Source organism: Columba livia, chromosome 1 (genome assembly GCF_036013475.1).
Source record: "Columba livia isolate bColLiv1 breed racing homer chromosome 1, bColLiv1.pat.W.v2, whole genome shotgun sequence".
Lineage (NCBI taxonomy): Eukaryota > Metazoa > Chordata > Aves > Columbiformes > Columbidae > Columba > Columba livia.
Window position 1 is genome coordinate 68,575,437 of NC_088602.1, and position 21,051 is coordinate 68,596,487.

At 43.5% G+C, this 21,051-nt stretch overlaps 1 protein-coding gene across 2 annotated transcripts in view; it reads left to right on the forward strand.

Moving 5' to 3' along the window:
• Positions 1-229: 229 nt before the first annotated feature.
• The window catches only part of TBC1D8 (TBC1 domain family member 8), a 49,778-nt gene continuing 28,956 nt past the window's right edge, over positions 230-21,051 (forward strand). The window contains exons 1-4 of one of the 2 annotated variants that reach the window (XM_065061120.1): positions 230-499; positions 13,972-14,127; positions 18,445-18,563; positions 20,807-21,035. In XM_065061120.1, the coding sequence (XP_064917192.1) occupies positions 373-499; positions 13,972-14,127; positions 18,445-18,563; positions 20,807-21,035 (631 nt within the window). In that variant the 5' untranslated portion in view covers positions 230-372. The remainder of the gene's footprint in view (positions 500-13,971; positions 14,128-18,444; positions 18,564-20,806; positions 21,036-21,051) is intronic. The other variant, XM_065061127.1, reaches the window with a different exon arrangement.

Sequence of the window (21,051 nt, forward strand, 5' to 3'; positions counted from 1 at the left end):
GTGTGGGGCTCGGGGCGTCACGGGACCCCCGAGAGGGAAAGCCAGGGACCCCCTTCCTAGTCCTCCTTCCTCCGGCTGGAGTCGCCCCCACTCCGCCGTCACTGCCCGGCACCAGGGACTGCGCGGATGGCGGCGATACCGGATCACAAAGCCCCCGGCTCCGCGGGAAGGGCGGCCCGTCCCCCGGGCTCCGCCTTCGGCCCCTCCCCGGCGGCCGGGCCCGCACGGAGGGAGCCGGAGCCGGCGCCGCGCCGTGCAGCCCGCGGGGGGCGATGTGACCCGGGCAGCCGGGGTGCGGGGCGGTGCGGTGCGGGGCAGGTGGACGGGCTGGGGAGACGGGAGGGGAGGCGAGAGACTCCGAGCCGGGGAAAGATGTGGCTGAAGCCCGAGGAGGTGCTGCTGAAAAACGCACTCAAGCTGTGGGTCACGCAGAAGAGCAGCGGCTACTTCATCCTGCAGCGGCGTCGGGGCCACGGAGACGGCGGCGGCCGCTTCACGGGTACCTGGTGACGCGGGGGGGCAGCGAGGCGCCGGGCCGGGTGGCGGGTCCCCCCTGCATCTGATCTGTTCCCCATGCCTTTGCTCTGCTCTGCTCCACGGGAACTTGGCCGCACCGCGGGACCCGGCCGTGGGGCGGGCGGCCGGAGGCGGGAGCGGCCTCTTTGTTCGGCCGGCGGCGGGGCCCCTCGCCGGGCCGGCTCGGCTTGGCACGGCTCGGGGAATAACGCGGAACGGAGAGAGGGGCGGGGACGCAGAGCGGGCGAGGGGCGCCAGCGGCCCGGGGCATCGCGGCTTCCGCGCCACGGGCGGTGCGGAGGCTCCCCCCGAGTTGCCTCGGGAGCAGCTTCGTGCTTCTGTAGCCTGGAGCACCGCTGAAGCCACTTTATATTTTCCCCGTCTCCCCTCCCGGTGGCTTGCTTAAGCGTGACTAAGGGCGAGCTCGGAGCCCGTGTGCCGCGGTGCGGAGGAGCCGCGCCGCTGCCGGCGGAGTTGGCTGGGGGAGCCGAACCGCCGGGGGGTCGGGGGCGGCCCCGCTGCAGCCCGCGGAAGCCGGAGCGGGGAGCGGGCGGAGGCCCCTGGGCTCGGGGATGCCGGGGGGTTGCTGGGTTGTGTCCCCATCCCCACCCCCCCAGACTGGCCGCGATCTGCGCTGGGGCTCGCCCCCCCATTAATACGATGGGAGTTAGATAAATACGTATAGGATTTGTGACTTTTGGGTTGTTAGTTCAGTGTTGTGCAAAAGTGAGTTCTGACTTATTTTTGTATTAATTATCCTACGCCTTGAGTGGCTGTCGATAGGGCATGTAACATCCATCTGGCACTCTAGGTACGCATAGTGAAGGGTAAATACGAAGAACGAGGATCACGCTTTTCCCTCGCAACAGTATAGATCTGTGAATAATTGCAGTGAGAATATTGCGTTAGGCTACGCTGACGTAGTAGAGTAACGGAGTAAGGAATTTGGGCCAAACTTTCGTTTCAAAGTCATCAGCAACAGAATTCAAACAAACAGTGCTTTGGAGAAAAAAATACAGTTTAATGTGTAATTCGTATTTAAAAGCAGATGAGGCTGGTTTGTACCTTTTAAACACATCAGAGATTTTAGAGGTGGTTTGTATTTTTGAAAGAATAGACAGGTATTTTCAAAATCAGTATTTTCTAGGCAGTTTAAGAAGCTCTGTTACCAGGTTTGGTATTTATTTTATTAAAACCTTTTGTTCCTGAACCGTTGACCTTTGCCAGTCGATAATACCACTTTCTGCTTTTTTTTTTTTTTTAAATAAGAGCTTGTCCTAGCTGTGGAGTCATAAAGAAGCACAATGCTCAGTTGTGGCTTGGTAGATCCCGTGTTATCAATGTATTACTAATGAAATGCTAGCTGTGATAAGGTTAATGGAAGTTTTGCCATCGAGTTAAACAACCGTCTACCCACATGTTTTCCCCTGCCCCCTGCATGGAAGTCACAGGCCACTCTTTTGTCATCGTAAGAACGACGTGGATTAATTTTCAGAGTTAAAAATAGCTGTTTACAGCTGCTTGATTTAGGTCCAGGACAATCATGAGGTTCAGATCCACAAATGTTAACTCCTCGTGGCTGAGCTTTCTGCCGCAAGCTTAAGCTGAACAAACTGCTTTTCTCTCTGGTTAAGTTTCAGGTGAATCATTTTGCCGAATCTACAGTGCATGGGCTTGCATAAATCTGTTTTTGGCCGGCAAAGGAAGTTTTCCAAGGGAACGATAAATTCTGACAGTCTTTTAAACCATTTGGAAATGTTTGTATTTAAAAGGGCTTAGAAATTAGAGTCCTATAGCCAGAAAGCAAGTGTGGGGGAGCATTAAGCATAGCTGGAGTTAGATATATTACTTTTTTTTTTTTTTCATAGTTTTTAATTGGGATGAATGAAATGGAGACCTGTGTGGAGAAACAGTTGGGCTTTGCTGGTAGATGTGGTTTCAGTGCAAAGCTTACCTCCTGATTCCTGCTTTTCATGATGGTGGAGACACTCTATTAGTACCTGCCTTTTCCAAACTGACAGATACAAAGGGCAATTAAGCACTACCGTATTTCAGAGTATTGTCTCCCAAGCTATAGAGCTGTAAGCAAGAAGATGTTATTTGTTTTACTGGGGAAGCAAAGCCTAAGAGAGAACAACATCTATATCTGTTTTCTTTTCCCTTTAGAAACTTGAGCCCTGGCCAACAGCAGTTAAGTTTGATGGAAAGGTATAAGTTTCAAAGATGTGAAGATCCTGTACGTGAAAGCAAGTGCCATGGTAAAAGGGAATCTCAGAGCTCCTCTGGTGAGGAGGAGGAGGCTGCTTGTCCTCAGGCTGTGTTAGACCCGTGTGGGATCAGGGGGGCAAAACCTCCAGACTAGATTTCATAAGCAAAGAGTGCAGGTGGGGCAGTGGATCACTCGGGACATAATTTGCTTTAAACAGGGTGGGTGGATGCTGCCTTTCTGCCTCTTAATACAACAGGGTATTTGCACTGAACCTCTGTGAAAGCATTTGTTTTATGGCCCTGTTCTCATATTTGCATGGGCTTTTTCCTTACAGAACACTTCTCTCTCCTGACCAGGGCATTTTGTCCATTATGTAAGTTAGTACAGCTGGAGGGTAAATTTCATGTGGATTTAATTCCTGAAGGCTGGACTGGAGAATATATCTCACACAAAGGCGCTTTTCTTCTGTGTCTACGTTTCTTTCTTTGAGTACTGTGTTTCAGTCGGACTCTGTGCAGATGTTTGTAAGAGAGAGACTATATTTACTACTGTTATTTAATTTGGATCCTGGGGCAGTTACTGAAGGCACACTGGGCTTGCAAGCAGCAAAAAATGATGGAGGCTGTGTTTAACTCTTCATTACCTGACTGGTGCCATTCTCGTCTTCCTCAGGATATGCTTTTCACGTAAATGTTTAACTTGCCACTTTATCTGGATCTCTACTTTAGAGTTCTGTTCTATCAGAGGCTTAAGAAGTAAATTGGTAATGTTTTAGAAACAATCTACAGAAATAGTTATAATTTTTTAACTAATAATTCATTTTTAAACTAATTTGAAGTTATAGATTTTTTTAAAAAATATTTAGCTCATCAGTTTCTGTTGGTTCTGCATTTGTTTTTGTTTGGTTGGTTGTTTTTTTTCTCCTAATTGGGCATTGCCTTAGCTATCCCTACAAAAATGGCTTCTGATGTAGCCATGATTAACAGGCCAAAGTTGGCTGGATTTGGTACTTGCTGATATCTTTGTTTCTGAGGTTACATATTAATGATAAGCTTGAGATGCCATCAGTAGTCGAAAATACTGTCAAATCCCTTATGGTGGAATAGTGCAAGATAGTTTAGCCTGTGAGTGAATCACTACTTTCATTTTTATTAGGGGATGTTGAAAGCTTCATTCACCTTCCTGTTTGATTAGATTAGTTTTATGTATTTTGACAGCAAAACTGCTTATTTTGGGAGGTGTTGGGAATGATTTCATCATGGGTGCTTGGACTGAGAGGAGCTTTTCCCTCTTCCCAGGCAGCTAGCTTTGCAGTTGCTGTTTACACAGGACTTCACATTGCACACTCTTAGTGTATTAAAATCCACTTAGGATTCCTTTAAATACTTGTGACTTTTTCCTTTTATAAATAAGGTTAAATAGAACTTTAAAATGAACTCTTTGTTTCAAGCAGCTTTTTGACTTTCTGAGATACAGTGATTCTTTAATTTCTTGCTTGAAGTAGGTCAATAAAAGATTATGTTTTGTTCCTGGTTTACCTGTGACTTTTAATTTAGTTATGATATTTCTCCATACTATTCTTCCAGCCTCCATTTTCAGCTCAGGGCACTTTCCAAGCTGGATGTGGTCTTACATCATTTGCAACTTGCAGAACATGAACATTTTGGAAAGAAATTAATTTCTCCTTCAGCTCATATAGACCTTTACAGTTCACAATTTTATAAGATATTATAGTGGCAAAAAGAAGCATCTTCTGTACATGAATCTGAGCCTTATTATTCCTATAATAAAAGTAAATGCGGTAGGCAAGATAAATACACTTCCTAGACCTATATGCCAGCAACTGAAGTAAACTTCCATCTTAGGATTTTATTTTTTCTTTTAAATAAAATTGTTGCAGGGTGATAGCTTTCGAAGCAATCTATAAAGCACCTCTTGGTTGTGAATGGAGATCTGACTAGTTCCATGATAAGAGCTCTCTGACTTATTTTCCCCTTGCCTGGATCTTATTTTTTTAACACATACAGAAAAATGGCTGTTAATAAACTCTGTGTCTCTTTTCTGGAAATTAAAAACCAAAAGATCTTTTGCTGTTCTCTCATGCTCTCCAGTCCAAACACCTCTAATCACTGTAAATACGTCACCTTTTAGTAGCCCTGTGCATCTCCCAAGGTCTGGGTAAATCATTTCATGATAGAGACTATTTCAGAGAGAGACAGTGAGGGGACCACAGAGGTTGAGGGTTCCTGGGACTCGGGTGAGGAATCCATCTAGATTGCCCCTGTTGATTACATTTTAGCAGGAGAGGGTCAAAAATATGGTGAAGACTTGTATTTTTAGTAGAAAATGCAAATGGGTATTCTTGTAAAGTTTTTTACCTTTTGGATGAGTGAAAGGCAAAATGAGTAGCATATTAAAAGATCTGTCCCAATATATAGTCTTCAAAACAGTTTGCCTTTTAGTCTTAAAGTATGTCAAAGATACCAGAACAAGTTAACTGATAGATAGAGGCTCAATCTGAACTCTAATTAAAAAACAAAGTGAAACAAACAAAACCCCCCCAAACAAACAAACACCCTCCAAAACACCCCTCCTCCCCAAAACAAATGAAAACAAACAAAAAACCAAACAAAAAATGTCAAAAAACCCCAGGAAACAACAAAACCAACCACCACTGCTTTTATTTTAAAGTGAGCAGATGAGAAGAGGAAGACGCCACAATAATGAAGTTAATAAAGGATATTGGTGGTGCTCACCGTCTGTATTCATGGTTGGTTGGTTTGTTTGTTGTGTTTTTTAAGGCAGAGCTCTCTCTGAAGCTTTGCAGAAGGGGAGGTGGAAATCTAAATACTCTACTGAAAGCTTGGACTCTGGTCAAAATGTTATCTAGCCTTGCCCACAGCTGGAATTCAGATCGGCAGGTTTTATGCTCTATTATTTTTTTCCTCCTTATTTTACTGTAACATTTTTTAAGGAGAATGCATGCTTCTGAGCTCTTTCCCAAGAGGGTGGCTTCTCCATTAGAGCGTTTGGCCAGGGGGCAGGAGCTGGAAGGAGGGATAGGAGCGGAAGGGCTCCTACCAGCAAGGCTGGGCACCCCGAATTCCTGACCCCCGAGCCTCTGACTGAGCTGTGGGTGCTGCTCTGGCTCCCTCTGGCTGGGGTGGGTTTCCTCCTCCTAAGGCACAGCAATGCTGAGATGGGTAAGGTGAAACACAGGTGCTGGTGTTGAAATGCTAATATTGTGTTAAATACTGATATTAAAGGTGATGATGTACCTGTGCATGCAGAAGGGGGTCTGGGTTGTGTCTGCTCAGAGACTGACCACCAGCCCACACAACACTAATCCAGTGAATAGCTACGATGGGTTTTTAGTTTCATGTTGTGGAGGCCAAACGCCACAGAAAAAGGCAGGAAAATCAGAGAATGGTTTGGGATGGAAGGGACCTTCAAAGATCATCTAGTTCCAACCCCTTACCGTGGGCAGGGACACTTTTACTAGACCAGGTTGCTCAAAGCCCCATCCAACCTGACCTGAACACTTTCAGAGACGGGGCATTCGTGTTTGGGCAACCTGGTTCAGTGTCTGACCACTTGCATCGTAAAAAACATCTTCCTTAGAAAATAATGGCACGTGTTGGTGGTGGCAGAGTGTAAGTAATGCTAGAATGGTGTCTTCAGTGTTATGTACAGCACCCACCAAAACAGAGACAGACTTTCTTACTTTTTACTCTCCCAAGTAGTATCCCATGTCTGGGTAATTTGCTGCTGCAGCAGCAGCGTGTGTGTCGCACCTTCTCGCTCGTCTTCAGGTGGAAAACAGCTTCAGGTATTTTCACTTGTAACGTGAGAATCGAAGCATTTGGCTCTGCAGCTATAAAAATAGGCTTGGCATGACCCGGGCCGGTGGCAGAGGACTTGAGATAAGCAGCTGTGAGAGTCCTGTCACGGCTGCGCGCCCGCCTGGGGAAGCGGCCTGTGGGGAAGTGGGGCTGAGGAGAAGTAACCAGTGCCCCGGGGCTGCCGTGACGTTCCCACCATTCTGGGAGAGCGGGTGCGCGGCTCGACTTGCTTCTGTTTCCGCAGTGTGGCCTTTCCCTCCCCGTGCTGTGGTCTGGTGCTGGAGCAGGATCTCAGCATCGTGCCCAGGGAAATGGGAGTCACAGGGACCATGGGACACCAGCCTCTGCAGTAGAATGCCCAGACTACCCTCGTTTCTCTTGTGCAGCCTCCCCAGAGTGCTGGGACTGAGGAGCGATCTTGTTTCAATTAGTTTCTACATGCCAGATTGGAAAACAAACAAACAAACAACAAAACTACAAACAAACAAAAACCCCAAAACACAAAACACCCCCCCCCCCCCCCAATAAAAAATGCCACCACAACAACAAAAACCCCAAACAAAACAAAACCCAAACAAATCCCAGTTTACCCAGTGGCAGTGTTGGATCTGGCAGAGCCCATGTTGGCACTAGTGTAGAGGCTTGAATGTTGGTATTTCCACGGGTGAATAAATGCTTGGAGCGTTAGGTCTTTACGCTGAAATATAATGTTGTCTGTGCTTATCTTCAAGTGTGGTGAGCCCTTATCGTTAGAAAGGAAACACAGCCTTCCTACAGCCCTTAGAGGAGTCCTCCTTCATCCTTTTTCTTACGTACTTTTCCAGATAAGATCTGCAACTTATTTCTTGGTGGGGAAAGCCTAATAAGAAATACTTTCTCCTAGGTGCTGTATTGTATCAAAACCTGTTTGTAGAATTTTGCAGAATTCAGCAAAGACAGTGTGGCTGGTGTAAAGCCAAGACATTGAGCCACTGTCGTTAGTGGCCTTGCATAACCAATGGGGCTCTTATCCAGCAAAAGCCTGAATTTTAGGGAGGCCTTAGTGAAAGTAACAACCTGTTAACCATCCAAGTTTTGAACTTTTAGAGAAATCAAATCAAGATGGTATGAAAGGCCTAGAGATGTCCCCAAACATTTATGCTGGGGGTTACCACTGGCTAGCAGCACCTTCATGCTCGCCATCCTGGGCTGTGTCCTACCTTGGTGCAGCTCAGAAGCCTCCACCTGAGCTTGTAACACCCAGTGCTTGCAGTGCTCTCCTGCTGGGCTCTGAGGGGTGAGGATGAAAACGGAACTAAGGTGGTCCTCAGCACATCTGAGCTCTGGATCTCACCTTGGGTTATGGTCACCAACTAGGTGCTCCTAGGTGGTGAGATGGTTGAGGCCATGTGGGATCCAACTTCGTAACTGCCCCATCTCTCCCTTAGCAGGTATATTGGTCCTATGGAAGGCTTCGGAGATGCTGCACAGAGCCAGGCGAGCAACCCGTGCTATCTAGAGTGCCCTTTTGGCAGGCTGGGGTTGTCTGGGTTGATGTGAAAACCACCTTTCTCCTGCAGCTGGAGCAGAGGGATGGTGAGGGGCTGGGAAGCGGGGACATCCACAAGTCCCTCCCTGTGTCCTCCTGCCTGGTGGTGGGCTATTGGTTCAGCCAGATGCTCGCCTCCTCTAGCAGGGCTAATTACTGTCACCATGTCTATTGTGAGACTCTAATTGTTTGTGAATCATTGCAGGATAGAGGAAACTACATGAAGAAGCGTAATTAGCGTTCAGGGTTTGGAGTGCTTCTCTGACTCAAAGAGCTGAGATTATGCTTTATTTAAGCAGTTAGTTCAATTTCACCGTCCTAAAAAAAACCCGCTTTATTTTTATGGTCATCTGAATTGTTTGATTTGCTCTTTTCTCCCAATTCACATGCTTGAACAGCTTAGAGTGCCTCTTGCAGCTATTAACTGCATCCTCTGGGAAAGACCCTGTACTGTTAGCTCCTTCCACTTCTCGGGAAGAGCTTTCTCCCGATTTCAGGTAAAGTGTTCTCTTGGCAGACTCCTGCTTTTGCTTCTTGGGCTTGTTTTTCTTTCAGCGCCCAGCTTTCTGATGGAGGAGGAGCACTGAGCTTCTGAGAATTAATCTAGAGGTATGCTTTATACTTCGTGGCTTCATACTGCAGTGGGAGCCTGCCGGGATGCTGGGCTGTGGCTGTAGTCACAAATCCCTCCGTTTGGTGGCCTTGTCTTACAGAAATAACCTAGCCTGATTGAAAAAATAAAAAAAAATGAGGGTCTGAGTATTTAAAGCAAGGCTTTGGCACAATCCAGCTAAGCGTAGGTTGCCTACGGCCGAGAGCAGCTTCAGCTTTGGAGTTGATGAGCATCTACCCAAATTAGTTTGGGTCCAGGTACTGTGGTGGTGGTCCTCTGTCCGTTTTCTCTGAAAGGCTCGATTTGGCAGATGTTCTTGAAGCACACCTTGTTCTCCAGATGCGCTGGTCTCAGCTGCAATGGGAACCTCAAGTCTTTTTCTTCCAAGTAGACCAAGGAGAAGTAGAAAAGCAGTTTTCTCTCTCCTTCAAACTTCCGTGGTGGTCGGTTTGTTTGTGCAGTGGCTAAAGCTGTTCCCCAGGATGCTGGAGGCGCAGGCTGGACTCTTGCCTTCTGTGTGACCCCTTTGGTTTTGGGAGAGGGGGTATAAGCGCTTGATTTGGGAGGTTCAGGGCTGTGGCACGTGGGTGGGAAGAGGTGCCTCCTTGTTCTTCGCATCTGGCCTGCTGTTCCCCAGCTTTTAAAAGCGCCGTCAGAATTTCTGCCCAACTAATTGCAGATACCACATGTTATTGCTTATTTGAACTAGGCTGACCTTTACTTCCCGCTTTGTGTTAAATTTATGAGTGTGCGTTAAACAAAGGATCCCAGCTGTGGGGACCAGATGTCTTATTTAAAAAAACAAAGTAAAACTGTAAGGGTAATATTGCTCAGTATTGTGGTACTACAGGCTTCCTTGTCACTTAGCCTCAGATTTAACTCCCTCTCTTTTCTTTTTCTTCATTTCCCCTCCCCCCCCGCCAAAAAAAAAAAAAAAAGCCATTGCAGCTTTGGCCTTCAGATTTTTTTGTGTTATTTTTTGAACATTTATTTTAATTTATTGGTCCAAACCTCCTAAGTGATCAGTCCAAGTCCCTCTGCCTTGCAGCATGGCTTAATTGCTGAAGTGACCCCCCCAATTCATGGGAAGGCATTTGAGTAGTTCTGAAATTTAAAATATGACAGAGGTGAGCAGAAATCGTCTTGCTCTATGTCGAGGGTTCCTTAATTCATGTGCTGTTGGGCCCGGCATGATTATTAGTGCCTTGGACTGTCTCTTGAGTATTGTCCTAAAAGATGGAAATAATACATAGTTTTTCAGTTCCGGTTTTTAGTCTGGGTTCAAGTTTAATCACCCTCTGCCCAGCGTCTCAGTAGTTTAAAAGAATTTTTGAAATACCATGTGGATAATTAACACTGATCTGGGAAGGGAGCTTGCATTCTTTAGTTTGAAAGATACGGTATGTTTAGTAAAAATTGGTGTTACATTAACTTTCTGTGAACATGTTCCTTTTTCTAGATTAGTTGTGAGCATGACACAGGATAACGTGTAATGGGATCTTTGATCTTTCTGGAAGCATGTAAGGAACTATGTGTTTAAAGATGAAGAGCACTGCGCTCGTGATAGTTCATTTGAGACCCTGATTGTTGTAAAATATCCTTGGCTAATTTTTTTTTTCCATGAAGAAATCCTCAACAATTTCATTGTGCATGATGTCCTGTTTGCATCTCTTTTGGTTACAGACTGACCTCTGTGAAAGGGAGACACTCCCACCTCTTGCAGAATTTCAAGTGTTTCCTTGCTAATTTTTATAGTTCAGATTATTTGTGGTATTATGTCCATCATATGCATGTACATTTGATAAAAATGGGTTTGCAGTTAGAAGTACAACACTCTTGATTTACTTGGAGGTATACCAGTTTCCGGTACTGAAGCAATAAAATAGGCACAGAAATAGATATGTTTCAAAAATAGCATTGAAATAGATACCAAGTAAGGTGTGGGATTTGTAGTGAGTTTTCCAGTTTTGTTTTCTGGACTCAATTCTGAAATAATATGTATAAGTGTTCCCTCTACCTGAAATTCACCTTACAGCTGAAGTAATCAGGTGTATTGAGGAGAAGCGTATAATTTCAGTAGACGTGCGTCCTTTTCCACCTCTTTGGTATTTGTCAGAAGTATACACTACACCTGAAACTTGCGTATGAATTTTAGCTTGGGAACATTCTTTCTGCATGAAACAAACCCTCTACCTTTTGAGGAACCTGCAGAGGCTTTGCAAACCTACATTTCCATCTCGCCTTAGTGTAGTTAGTGTGCAGTTTACTGCTTCCCTGAAATAGTTCTGCGTCTTGGGAGGTCAAAAAGCGGACGAGAAGTTGGTGGATTAGCTTGTTAAAGGGCAAGTGGCACTCTGGATTTTAAGTTCCTCCCAAAAATCTGGTCACATATAGACTAAAAAGAAAAACATTATGGGTATTTTGGGAATGAAACCAGTCTAGCAATTCTTCTTTTTCTGTTTCCTTTTAATGTTTGACTGTTCTGTGGGTATAAATGGTTTCACAGTTACCCATGATACAGAAGAGGTCTGCTGCATCCTACCTGAAGGGATGTTAATGCATCAACATGTGAGCCAGAGACCCTCTATATAATTTATGTGTACCTGTGAGCCAGAGATCCTTTTATGAGCAGATCCCGTTTTGTAAGAGACCCTTCCATGGAACAAGCTGTCAGGACATTTTGTTAGAAAGGTGCTTGCTTGCGAGCTAGGTGTTTTTCAAAGCATGTTTCAAAATCAGTGTACAAGTGTACAGTGTAGTTTCTTGTTTGTTTGTTCAGGGATTTTTAGGTTGTTGCAGTGAGAAGTGTACACTTTTTTCCTTTCAGTCTTAGTTCTGGCTCCTCTTAGTTGTCCTTAGTTAATATTTTAGCTGTGGGTAGTTTAGAAAAAGGAGGTAATTAATTTGCAAAGTTGAAGGAGGAATGTTTTTTTTTTTTGTTTTAATACTTTGTAAGCAAAATGGAAATTATAAGCAGAAGTAAACAGTGAGAAGAGGAATTGGTTTTTCTGGTCAGTTATTCAGGAACAGAAAAATGACTTAATTTTGCACAGGCTAAGAAGTAAAACAGCTACTTCTGTGCTTTCATGCAGTTTTTCCCGATTTCTGGAAAAGAAGCATTGCACAAATGAGATGTTCACTAAATGTTCTCTTGGGATTTTGGTTGCATTTACTGTTAGTTGACTTTTTTCCATGACTTTAGTGAAATGAAAAAGAAATTTTTCTCCTAGATCTGTCATCTGGGTAAAGTATTGGGGCACTTCATAACTTTGTTCTGTTTCTTTCTTGTAATGTCCCAAGTCTTTTGAAATTTGAAAGTTAAACCCTATTTTTGCTCTCTGCATCATTTGATGATGCTGTCTTACTGGCTTTAACCCAGCTCAATGAAGTTGGCACTCTACTTTCTGTGAACATGGATGGTTTGCTATCTTTTATACTTGGATGAGGTTTTTTGTCTTTTTCTTGCAGTTACTGGAGTGCATTTAGCATTTTCTGATATTATATGTATTATCGGTCTCCAAATTTAGTTCCTTTTTTTAAGTAGATGGCTGTGATATCTTGACGTAAGCAAACTGGTGCAGAATAATCTCTCACCCATACCGTTTTCAGCTTCTGCTTGGCTTTGAAAGCATCATCAATGGTGTGTGTGACTGCAAGGAGGAAGTAGTTGATGCAATTTTCTTTGCTCTTGGAAGGCTTTTGATGCTGTTCCATGTGAGCTTCTTATACCTCCTAGACCAGAAGGTGGTTACACTGCTGCTTTGTTGTGCCATACTCAAATTAATTAGCTGTGGTTCATTGTCCAGGTGAGAAGACATTTCAGATGAGGACTTTATAGGTCTCATTTCATTGTTTCCTTTAATCACTTAGATGATGGGCTAGAGAACACAATTATAAGAACTGCACATAGTGGCAAGGGCTGGCAAAGCCTTTGGAGGCTGAGAATAGTTCCTTTTATGCTGGATTAATGGTGAAGGAACAAAAATACAGCTGTACATATGGCATTTAGGCTGGAAAAATTAAAGATGCAAAGAGAAGATGTAGTATTGTGGAAAACTTCCTAGAGAATCCGGTGGCTTAAGCACAGGTGGTAAAGCCAGTCCTTGCCGTCTGTCATCCCTCTCCATAGAAGTTGTGCCTCTGCAGGATATACCGTATAGGGGAACTGCACACAGAGCTGCTCCTGTATTGCTCTTTGTAGGTGCCATAAGCCAGTTCTGAGTTACTTGAATAAGCCAGCTTGCAAATCGTGGCATATGAATAACTTTTTGATGCATAGTTTGTTTCTGCAGGAAAGGCCAGCAACTCCAGCTGACCTCCAGACTGGAAAGTCTTTTGGGGGGTCAGCAGTTGCCCCAGCTTTCAAAAACTGCGTTTGCCTGTGTGTATGTCGAGTGCTCAATTTACAGTGGGATACTGCTGCAAACTCTTTTGGATACTTTGGTGTGTACGCAAGATACAGGAGGTGATTTTCTACTCTTCTTACAGCTGGTACCTTACCGGTAGTGAGCATCATGTCCAGTTTGGAGTGTCACGCTTAAAAATAAGCTGGAGAGATTCCAATTTAAGCTCAAGAATAATGAGCTGTTTGAAAAATATGACCCCTAAGGATGAGATGAGGCAATTGGGCTTTCTTTAGAAAAAGAGAATTCATTCAAGGGTGGGCAAGTATGGTGATACTTTTTTAGTATGTCAAGCATTAACATAAAAAGTGCTTGTGGTAAATTACTCTCTCTGTGTTGGGGAGCAGAATTAATTTCCAGCTAGAGAGTTTAAGATTGTGGTGGTTGCCTTGTTTGGTTGCTGGGGTTTGTTTGCTTGTTTTTCCTCTGAAAGAATACTTAGTGAAAATAGTGGAACAGGCTAATCAGGGAAGTTGTTGCATCTTGGTTGTGAGAGGTTTTGAAGAACAGGTTAGACAAATACCGCTTATGGCATAGGTGTGTTTATCCAGCTTCAGAGCAGGGCTAGAACGGTAACTTCTTCGGGTGCCCTCAGGTCTTTCCACTTCAATTCTGTGTTTATATATGTATATATGATGCAAAACTGGAAATGCAAAGAACTCCATATGTTTTGATCTTCTAATCTAGTTTACCTTTCACATTTTGAGCATTTGTACATTGCAGCGTAAAACAGGGAAAGAATTGCTATTGTTATTGTTATATTCTGGATTGTAATTTTGCAGCTTTAGATGTGAAAAGACTTGCAGGCTACAGAACTAAAAGTTGGCACTAATTCTCTCTCCCCCCGCTTTTGTTTGCAGGCCGCTTGGTCGGTGCCCTGGATGCTGTGTTAGACTCTAACGCACGTGTCGCTCCGTTTCGAATTTTACTCCAAGTCCCAGGCTCACAGGTTTACTCTGCCATTGCATGTGGTGAGTTATTGAACGGATCTGAAGTTTACTGGGCCATAGCTATTGGTGAGTCACAGACGGAAACCCCAAACTGGTTCTGAGCATGGTCAGTGTCAGCATGTCCAAGAAGCTCAAGGTAACCCCAGCTAGTAGTGTGTGCGTGGAAAGCTGTTGCCTATAGCTTGTTTAACAACCAAATTAACCCCTGGTTGAAATCCCAGATAGAAATTATGAGAAGATGTTAACAAGGAACATTAAGTTTCTATAGAAAGCTTGTTTGGCTGAGGGTATTTTGCATTAATTTTCTCTCTCTTGCAAAGTAGTATGGTTCTGTTCATATGTATAACTTTTCTTACAGTAGTAATAGTTCCTTATGGCAAGAAGCTGCTTAGTCTAGGCTTTCAGCGGTCTAGTCTTTCGCTTGCTTACTATGAAATGTCTTACCACACTTGATTATAAGGGAATATAACTGGAAAAATCAGAAGATGCTACGTGATTTAGGAGATAGATAAAGTTGTTGAGGGGGTACGTCTCATTGCCTGGTCTGTTGTGCACTAATCCCTTTTGCAGTGTCTCTGCAACCTTGGAAGGTTGAGGTCATCCTCAGGACAGTGGTATTGATGTGAATTGCAGCCTGGCCATGGCACACTAAGGGCCATCTGAATGCGCTTGTTCCATTCATCCTGTTCTTGCTTGGCCAGTCTGAAGGGCTGTTCTTATCCCTTCTGCTTCAATCTACAAAATCCTAGCATATAAATAGTAATAATGCTCTAACTTTCAGTCAGCCCTGAAGTGGTGAGGCAGTTGGACTAAATGATCATTGTAGGTCCCTTCCAACTGGACTTCTATTCTGTTCCTATTCTATTCTATTCTATTCTATTCTATTCTATTCTATTCTATTCTATTCTATTCTATTCTATTCTATTCTATTCTATTCTATTCTATTCTTTCCATTCCATTCCATTCTTATATGGATGAAGCCATGAAATAGTTAGCTAATGCAAGTTTTTACATGTTGCTGGTGTTTGACACAGTAGTCCTTTAAATAGCAGGGCAATCTGTATATTCACCCCCTTCCTCCATACAGGCTCATTCATTTCTGCCTTGGTTCAGCAGAGACCCCTCTGCATGTTCCCCTGTTAATACTGGGAATGTTTCCCTGTGCCAGATGTCTGTGAAGAAGCTTATGTAAAGTCCATTTGTGCTATTTTTGTTGTGGCTAGGTTTTCTTTGTTTTGCAATTGCTCTGTGCTTTATATCCCTACCCTCCTCCTTTTTACATTTAAATAATGCCATCTCATGGAGAAATTTAAAAGCTTCATGCTGTTACAGTCCTCTGGAAAAGTTCACTGGAAAAGTAAGCTCAGTGTTGCTATCATTGGCTTCTTGATCATTTGAATATATGTAATATTCCTTTCTGGGACTGATCCTTGCCCTATCCACACTCTTACTGCTTGCAGGTGTTTTTTTTCAATATTAAAGGAACTACAAATCACTACAAAAAACCTTACCTGGTTGCAGTGATTAAGGATTTTTCTGAGATAAACCGATCTAAAATTTTCTTTGGCTCTTCTGAATGGATGCTCAGCCCTGAGAAAATGAAATTTATTATAACAGAGTGGAAAGCAGAGGGCTCTGCTTTGTATGCTGTGTGGGTAGGATGTACGCGCTTTCCAGAGCTGCACAGAAATGGAGAACCATGGTAGCAGAAGTTGCTTCTGAATAGTATCTCTGCTGTGAAACCCTGACATGAGAGTCCCGGGGAGAGAGCTGGCGCTGGCAATAGGACTCAGAGGAGCATAGTGTCATAAAATCACAGGATAGTTTGGGTTGGAAGGCACCTTCAAAGGCCATCTACTCCAACCCCCTGCAATGAGCAGGGACATCTGCAACTAGATCAGGTTGCTCAGAGCCCCATCTGGCCTGGAATGTCTCCAGGGATGGGACAAAGGACTTGCCCTGTGCAGAAGTGGCCATTGCTACTTGCCCAGCTCTGCACTAACATCACATTAAGAGCTTTGCTACTGCATTTGGAAGGAACAGTGAGTCACATTAAGGTTCCTGCTGTATATCAAGGACAAGGGGTAGCTCCAGGAGCCTCCTTCCAGTCTCCTGGTATAATTTCATTAGGGGTAGCCATCATGTCATTAGGCAATTAATTACATTTTTAATGGTGTGTTGGCAGTCCTCTGTTCAAGGAGCTGTAGGCTTAAATGATGATACCTGTTTAAGGGTGAAATCTGTGTTACAGACTTTTACAGATCTCCAAGGGCTGTTAGGAGGTCTGTTCCCTGCCCAGCATGGCTGTTCTGGCAGAGATGTTTCAATCCAAATGGTTAGTCGTGTTACACCAGTACAGCAAGGAACAAAGCCTAACCTCAGCCCTAGTGTAGACCCACTTACTACTTTCTTTTCAGAAGGCTTGTGGGCAAAACCCAAGTCCCAGTTAAGCAAAGTAGCATTTGGGAGAGGGGGAGAGCAAAGGGATTGGTGAGAAGTGGGTTTGAAGGAGAGATTGTGAGGAGTGGGGCTGTGGTTGGACTAAATATCCATTTGGCACAGGTACATGAAGGTGGGTAAAAGGTGGAATAATGTGCTGTGCAGAACATCAGCACAAGAGGAAGAGTAAGGAAGAGATTGACAATGCTTGGGTCAAATCACAGGATGACGATAAGGCATGAAATAGAAATTAGAAATAAAGAAAGGACCCGAGCAGCTGTGGAATTTGCCTGACCAAATGAAAGGAGCAAAGAGGTCTTTCAGTATTTGAGCAGAATCCTTGGAGATACCTGAAGGGCAGCAGGAAGGAGTGCAGTAGCCCCTGTGGGAGATGGCCAGTGCCAGAGCCTGGGTCAGAGCAGCCTGAGCAGTGTGGATGCTGCTGTGGAAGGTGTCTTCCTCACGGCTTATTTCACTTCTTTCACCAGCTCTCCCATACAGTCGGTATCTTTTAGGCTGCTCAGAAATAACAATTCAACTCAATATTTGCTTTGCACAGCTATTTTAATATAAAATGACTATTTCTCGTGTTTTTAACTATTGATATATTATAATTATATATTAATAATTTGTTTTCTTTACCTAAAGGGTATATAAGTGTCTCTTCTTCCTTTTTAAAAAAAATTATTTAACCTTGATTAACTATATTTATGAAATTCCATCACAAGGCCTTCCTGTCAAGGAAGTTAAGGCTTGGAAAGTTTCCCTGCCATTTGGCATTCTGCGTGGAAAACAGAGCAGAGGAAGGTGGAAAATCCTTAGCTAAATTTATCATTTTTTTGTTGTGAGGGAACATGATGCCTCTCTTACGTACACACAAATCAAATTTTGAGATGAGTCTTCTATTTGAAATTCATTTCATAATTATATTCATCTGTGATTCCTATGTTTCTAACATCCAGGTACTTCTCTCCTTTCTTCCACCAGCAAAACATTAGAAAAAGCAACTTTTGACGCCTTTACTATTTTACCTATAACATGTAATCACTGATCAGTAAGAGCTTTAGGGGCCAGATTTCCTGCTAAGTGCCCTGTATGTTGCTCGTCTTGCTCTGATTTTTCTGTCATTGTGCGATAAAGTGACATTTCAGTTTAAAGCAGAAACAGCCAAAGCAAATAGGTTGTGACTGAAGTATTATTTCTGGAGTTAATGTGAACACATTACATTTAAAACAACAACAGCAAAACCCTTAAATAAGTCCTTAAGAAAACCCTGAAGATTTGGAAGTCTTTATTTGACCGAGATTTTCTGTTCACTCTATTTCTTCCCCAAACTGCAGAAAAGTGCTCTTGTAGACATTTTAGGTGTTGTTCAAGCAAAGTACTTTATTTTTAGGTACTTTAATTATTACAGAGAACTTGTCAAACATGATGCCAGTTATGAACATGTAAATTCCTCTCAAAGTGTGTGCATGTGTGTGGGGGGGTGTGTGCATATGCATGTACATACTGAAGGAGGGAGAAAGGAGGATCGGGGACTTTTGAGAACAGGACGTAAATCAAAGGTTTCCAGTGGCCGCTTAAGGAACGTCACGTCAAAATAAGCTGCAGTCTAGCACCTCAGAATGAAGTTTTGCTGGTTTTTTTGCTTTGACTTTTAATGCAGCATTTGCTGGCTGAGAGTGTTTGAGAAGATAAAAATACTAAAACTAAATCTCTAAAAATACTAAAACTAAATCTCTAAAACAATGAGGCTTATGTTTTTCTCTAACTATACTGTTATGAACTAGACCTTTTTGACCTCTTTGCTACTAAGAATTTTGAGGTTGAGAGTTCAGTTTCTCATAATGAATTTATGAAATACTGCATTTTTAAACTTTTTTTCTTCCTTTCAATTTTGTTTCATAGGATGTATTTCAATACACTGCTTTTTTACTTTTCTAGGTGCCACTGTAGAGGAGATAAACCAGCACTGGGAATGGCTGGAACAAAACTTGCTCCATACTTTGTCTGTGTTTGACAATAAAGAAGATATTGTTAGTTTTGTCAAAGGGAAAGTGAAGGTAAGGAAAATGTCTTACTTTCACCCTTGCAATTACATGTGATTTATTAGAAACAATGCCAGAAAGTTGTTGTAATTCGTATTTGGTTTTGTCCACCTAAACATTATTTTTTGGTGAAGTGTGCTGACCTATCTATGGTGTTCATTGTGTCTTCAGCTCATCACAAAATCTGCTCGCTTCTCATGTTTGTGTGTGATTTCTACACTTCTGTGTATCAGTGGGCTCACCGATCTATTTTCACACTGACTTGTAAGAAGCTGGGAAGTATTTATGCTATTGCGTTTTTATACATGGACTACACAGGTAGAGGCTTCTTGTGGAGCAAGGATTCTTAAATCTTTTGGCCATGTATTGCCATTGGTGTAGTGGTGCCGGCTGTGGCTTCGTGGTGAGCAGCAGCACCTCCCTGCTCGGTAGATACCTCACAAATAGTCCTACCCACGCCATGACTTGTAAGCCAGATTCACCCTGACCTGATGTAGGGTGAAAATACCTGTTCCATGGGTATAGGTGATTAGAGATAGAGGATGATGTATCAGTCTTCTGTGTGGCACTTGCATCTGATGTGGCCACCTATCTGTGCATCTCCACTGGCATTTCCTTGGAAGCATCTCAAAACCTAAGTATCTGAATCATTAGCCCCCCATCCCTGTCCAGCTCCCCTGTTCTTCTCTTCACTGTGATGTGCAGCTGAGCTTTCTTTAGCATCTGCTTTCAGTTCCTCCACCTTCCAAAACATTACGTTAAACACCTTCCCTTCCTGTATCTCAGCTTTTCCTCCTTATTACGTTTCTCCTCCTGTCTCCCATGTTTTTCCTAGCTTTAACCCATCGGTTACTCTTGCCTATTTACATACTCCTTGATGGGGCTCAGAGGTGTCATCAGCTGACAGCCACGGTGCCTGAATCTGCAGGCAGCACATCCGTGCAGGCAGCAACACAGTCCCCGCAGCACAGGGACAGGGGACGGGCCCTTGTGTAACGTCACCTGTGTCATGAGGATCCGGCACGGAAACTACCGGTAGCTTTACAGGATGCGAGGGTCGTGGCCGGGCACGGCCGTGAAGCTGCTGGCTGGCTGTGGGGTTGCAGAAACGAGCATCCTTTGGGAAGGCAGAAGAATTTTAGAAGTTAGGGAACTCGGTGACTGAAGAAGACCAGATTTAAAATAATGACGGCACCTGTGGTAAAACTTGGAAAGCTTGGCGTCCTTCTAGTAAAATACACGCTCCAAGAGGAGCTTGGTGGTGGCTGGCAGGGGTGCAGGTCTGCTGGTGACGACTTTACCTCAGGTCCCGCTGCATGCTTTTCCTTGCTGAGAGTTTTAGTGAGGTGCTCTTCCCCCTGTGCTCCCCTCTTTGGTCTGGAAAATTTGTGGGAACATGATGTTTTTGCTGAATTTCAACACTGCTGCTGTGATCTCCGTGGGCCCTGAAGTTAGGGAAGAAGGGAACAGAGAGGCAAAAGATCACCTTGTTAATCTTAGTTTTTATCCTGCTTTCTCAAAAAAACAACTTTGTTTAAGTGTACTGAAATGCTCTAATAAACTTAATCTCTCTTGATAACGCTGTGGCAGCCTGTTACCTAGCATAGCACATATTTAAAATTCTTCAGGTTTTATTAGTTAATGTTAAGTCCATGTTTTGGACCCTCGCCTCTACTGTAGATTTTTGGCATATTAGGACTGCTTGGTAACTGCAAATTATACCAGGTGCTGTAACATACAGATTGTTTGTCTGAATGGTACAATATGTACTTACCTCGTTTGTCGTAACACCGCTATTAAAATTCTCAACACGCAATTATATTTACATAGATGTTCTTGAAAACATGTTTTTAATGGTTCCAAGCATGTTACAAGTTAATGAGATGTCTCACTGCGTCGCCTCTGCGTAGGAAAATAGTACTGGTCAGCATACACAATTGTTACTCTACCTTTGCTCTGCATGCCCCAAATAACAGCAATCATAGGCAGTAGTGAAACTGTAAATATATGGTTTTGCCTGACTCATTGAAAAAACAATTTAAAAAAAGCCCCCAGAAGTTTTGGTTTGGAAGCATTCATAATGTGTGAGAGATGCAAACGCCACAGAAATTTCTCCATTTGTGAAAATTGCAAATTAACTTGAATTTCTTTGTGAGAAAATGTTGTGTTATTAAAATTTGGATGGGTAGCTTGTAGCAACTTGCTCGAGTGCGAATGCCATAGCTTTATCCTGATGTATTATTTCATTACGGACTCAGGCGCTGATTGCAGAGGAAACAAGCAGCAAGCTCGCCGAGCAGGAGGAAGAGCCTGAGAAGTTCCGAGAAGCCCTGGTGAAATTTGAATCCAGATTTAATTTTCCTGAAGCTGAGAAGCTGATCACCTATTATTCCTGTTGCTGTTGGAAAGGAAAAGTTCCTCGGCAAGGCTGGCTTTATTTGAGCATCAATCATCTCTGTTTTTATTCCTTCTTCCTGGGCAAAGAATGTAAGTGTAAATGTGT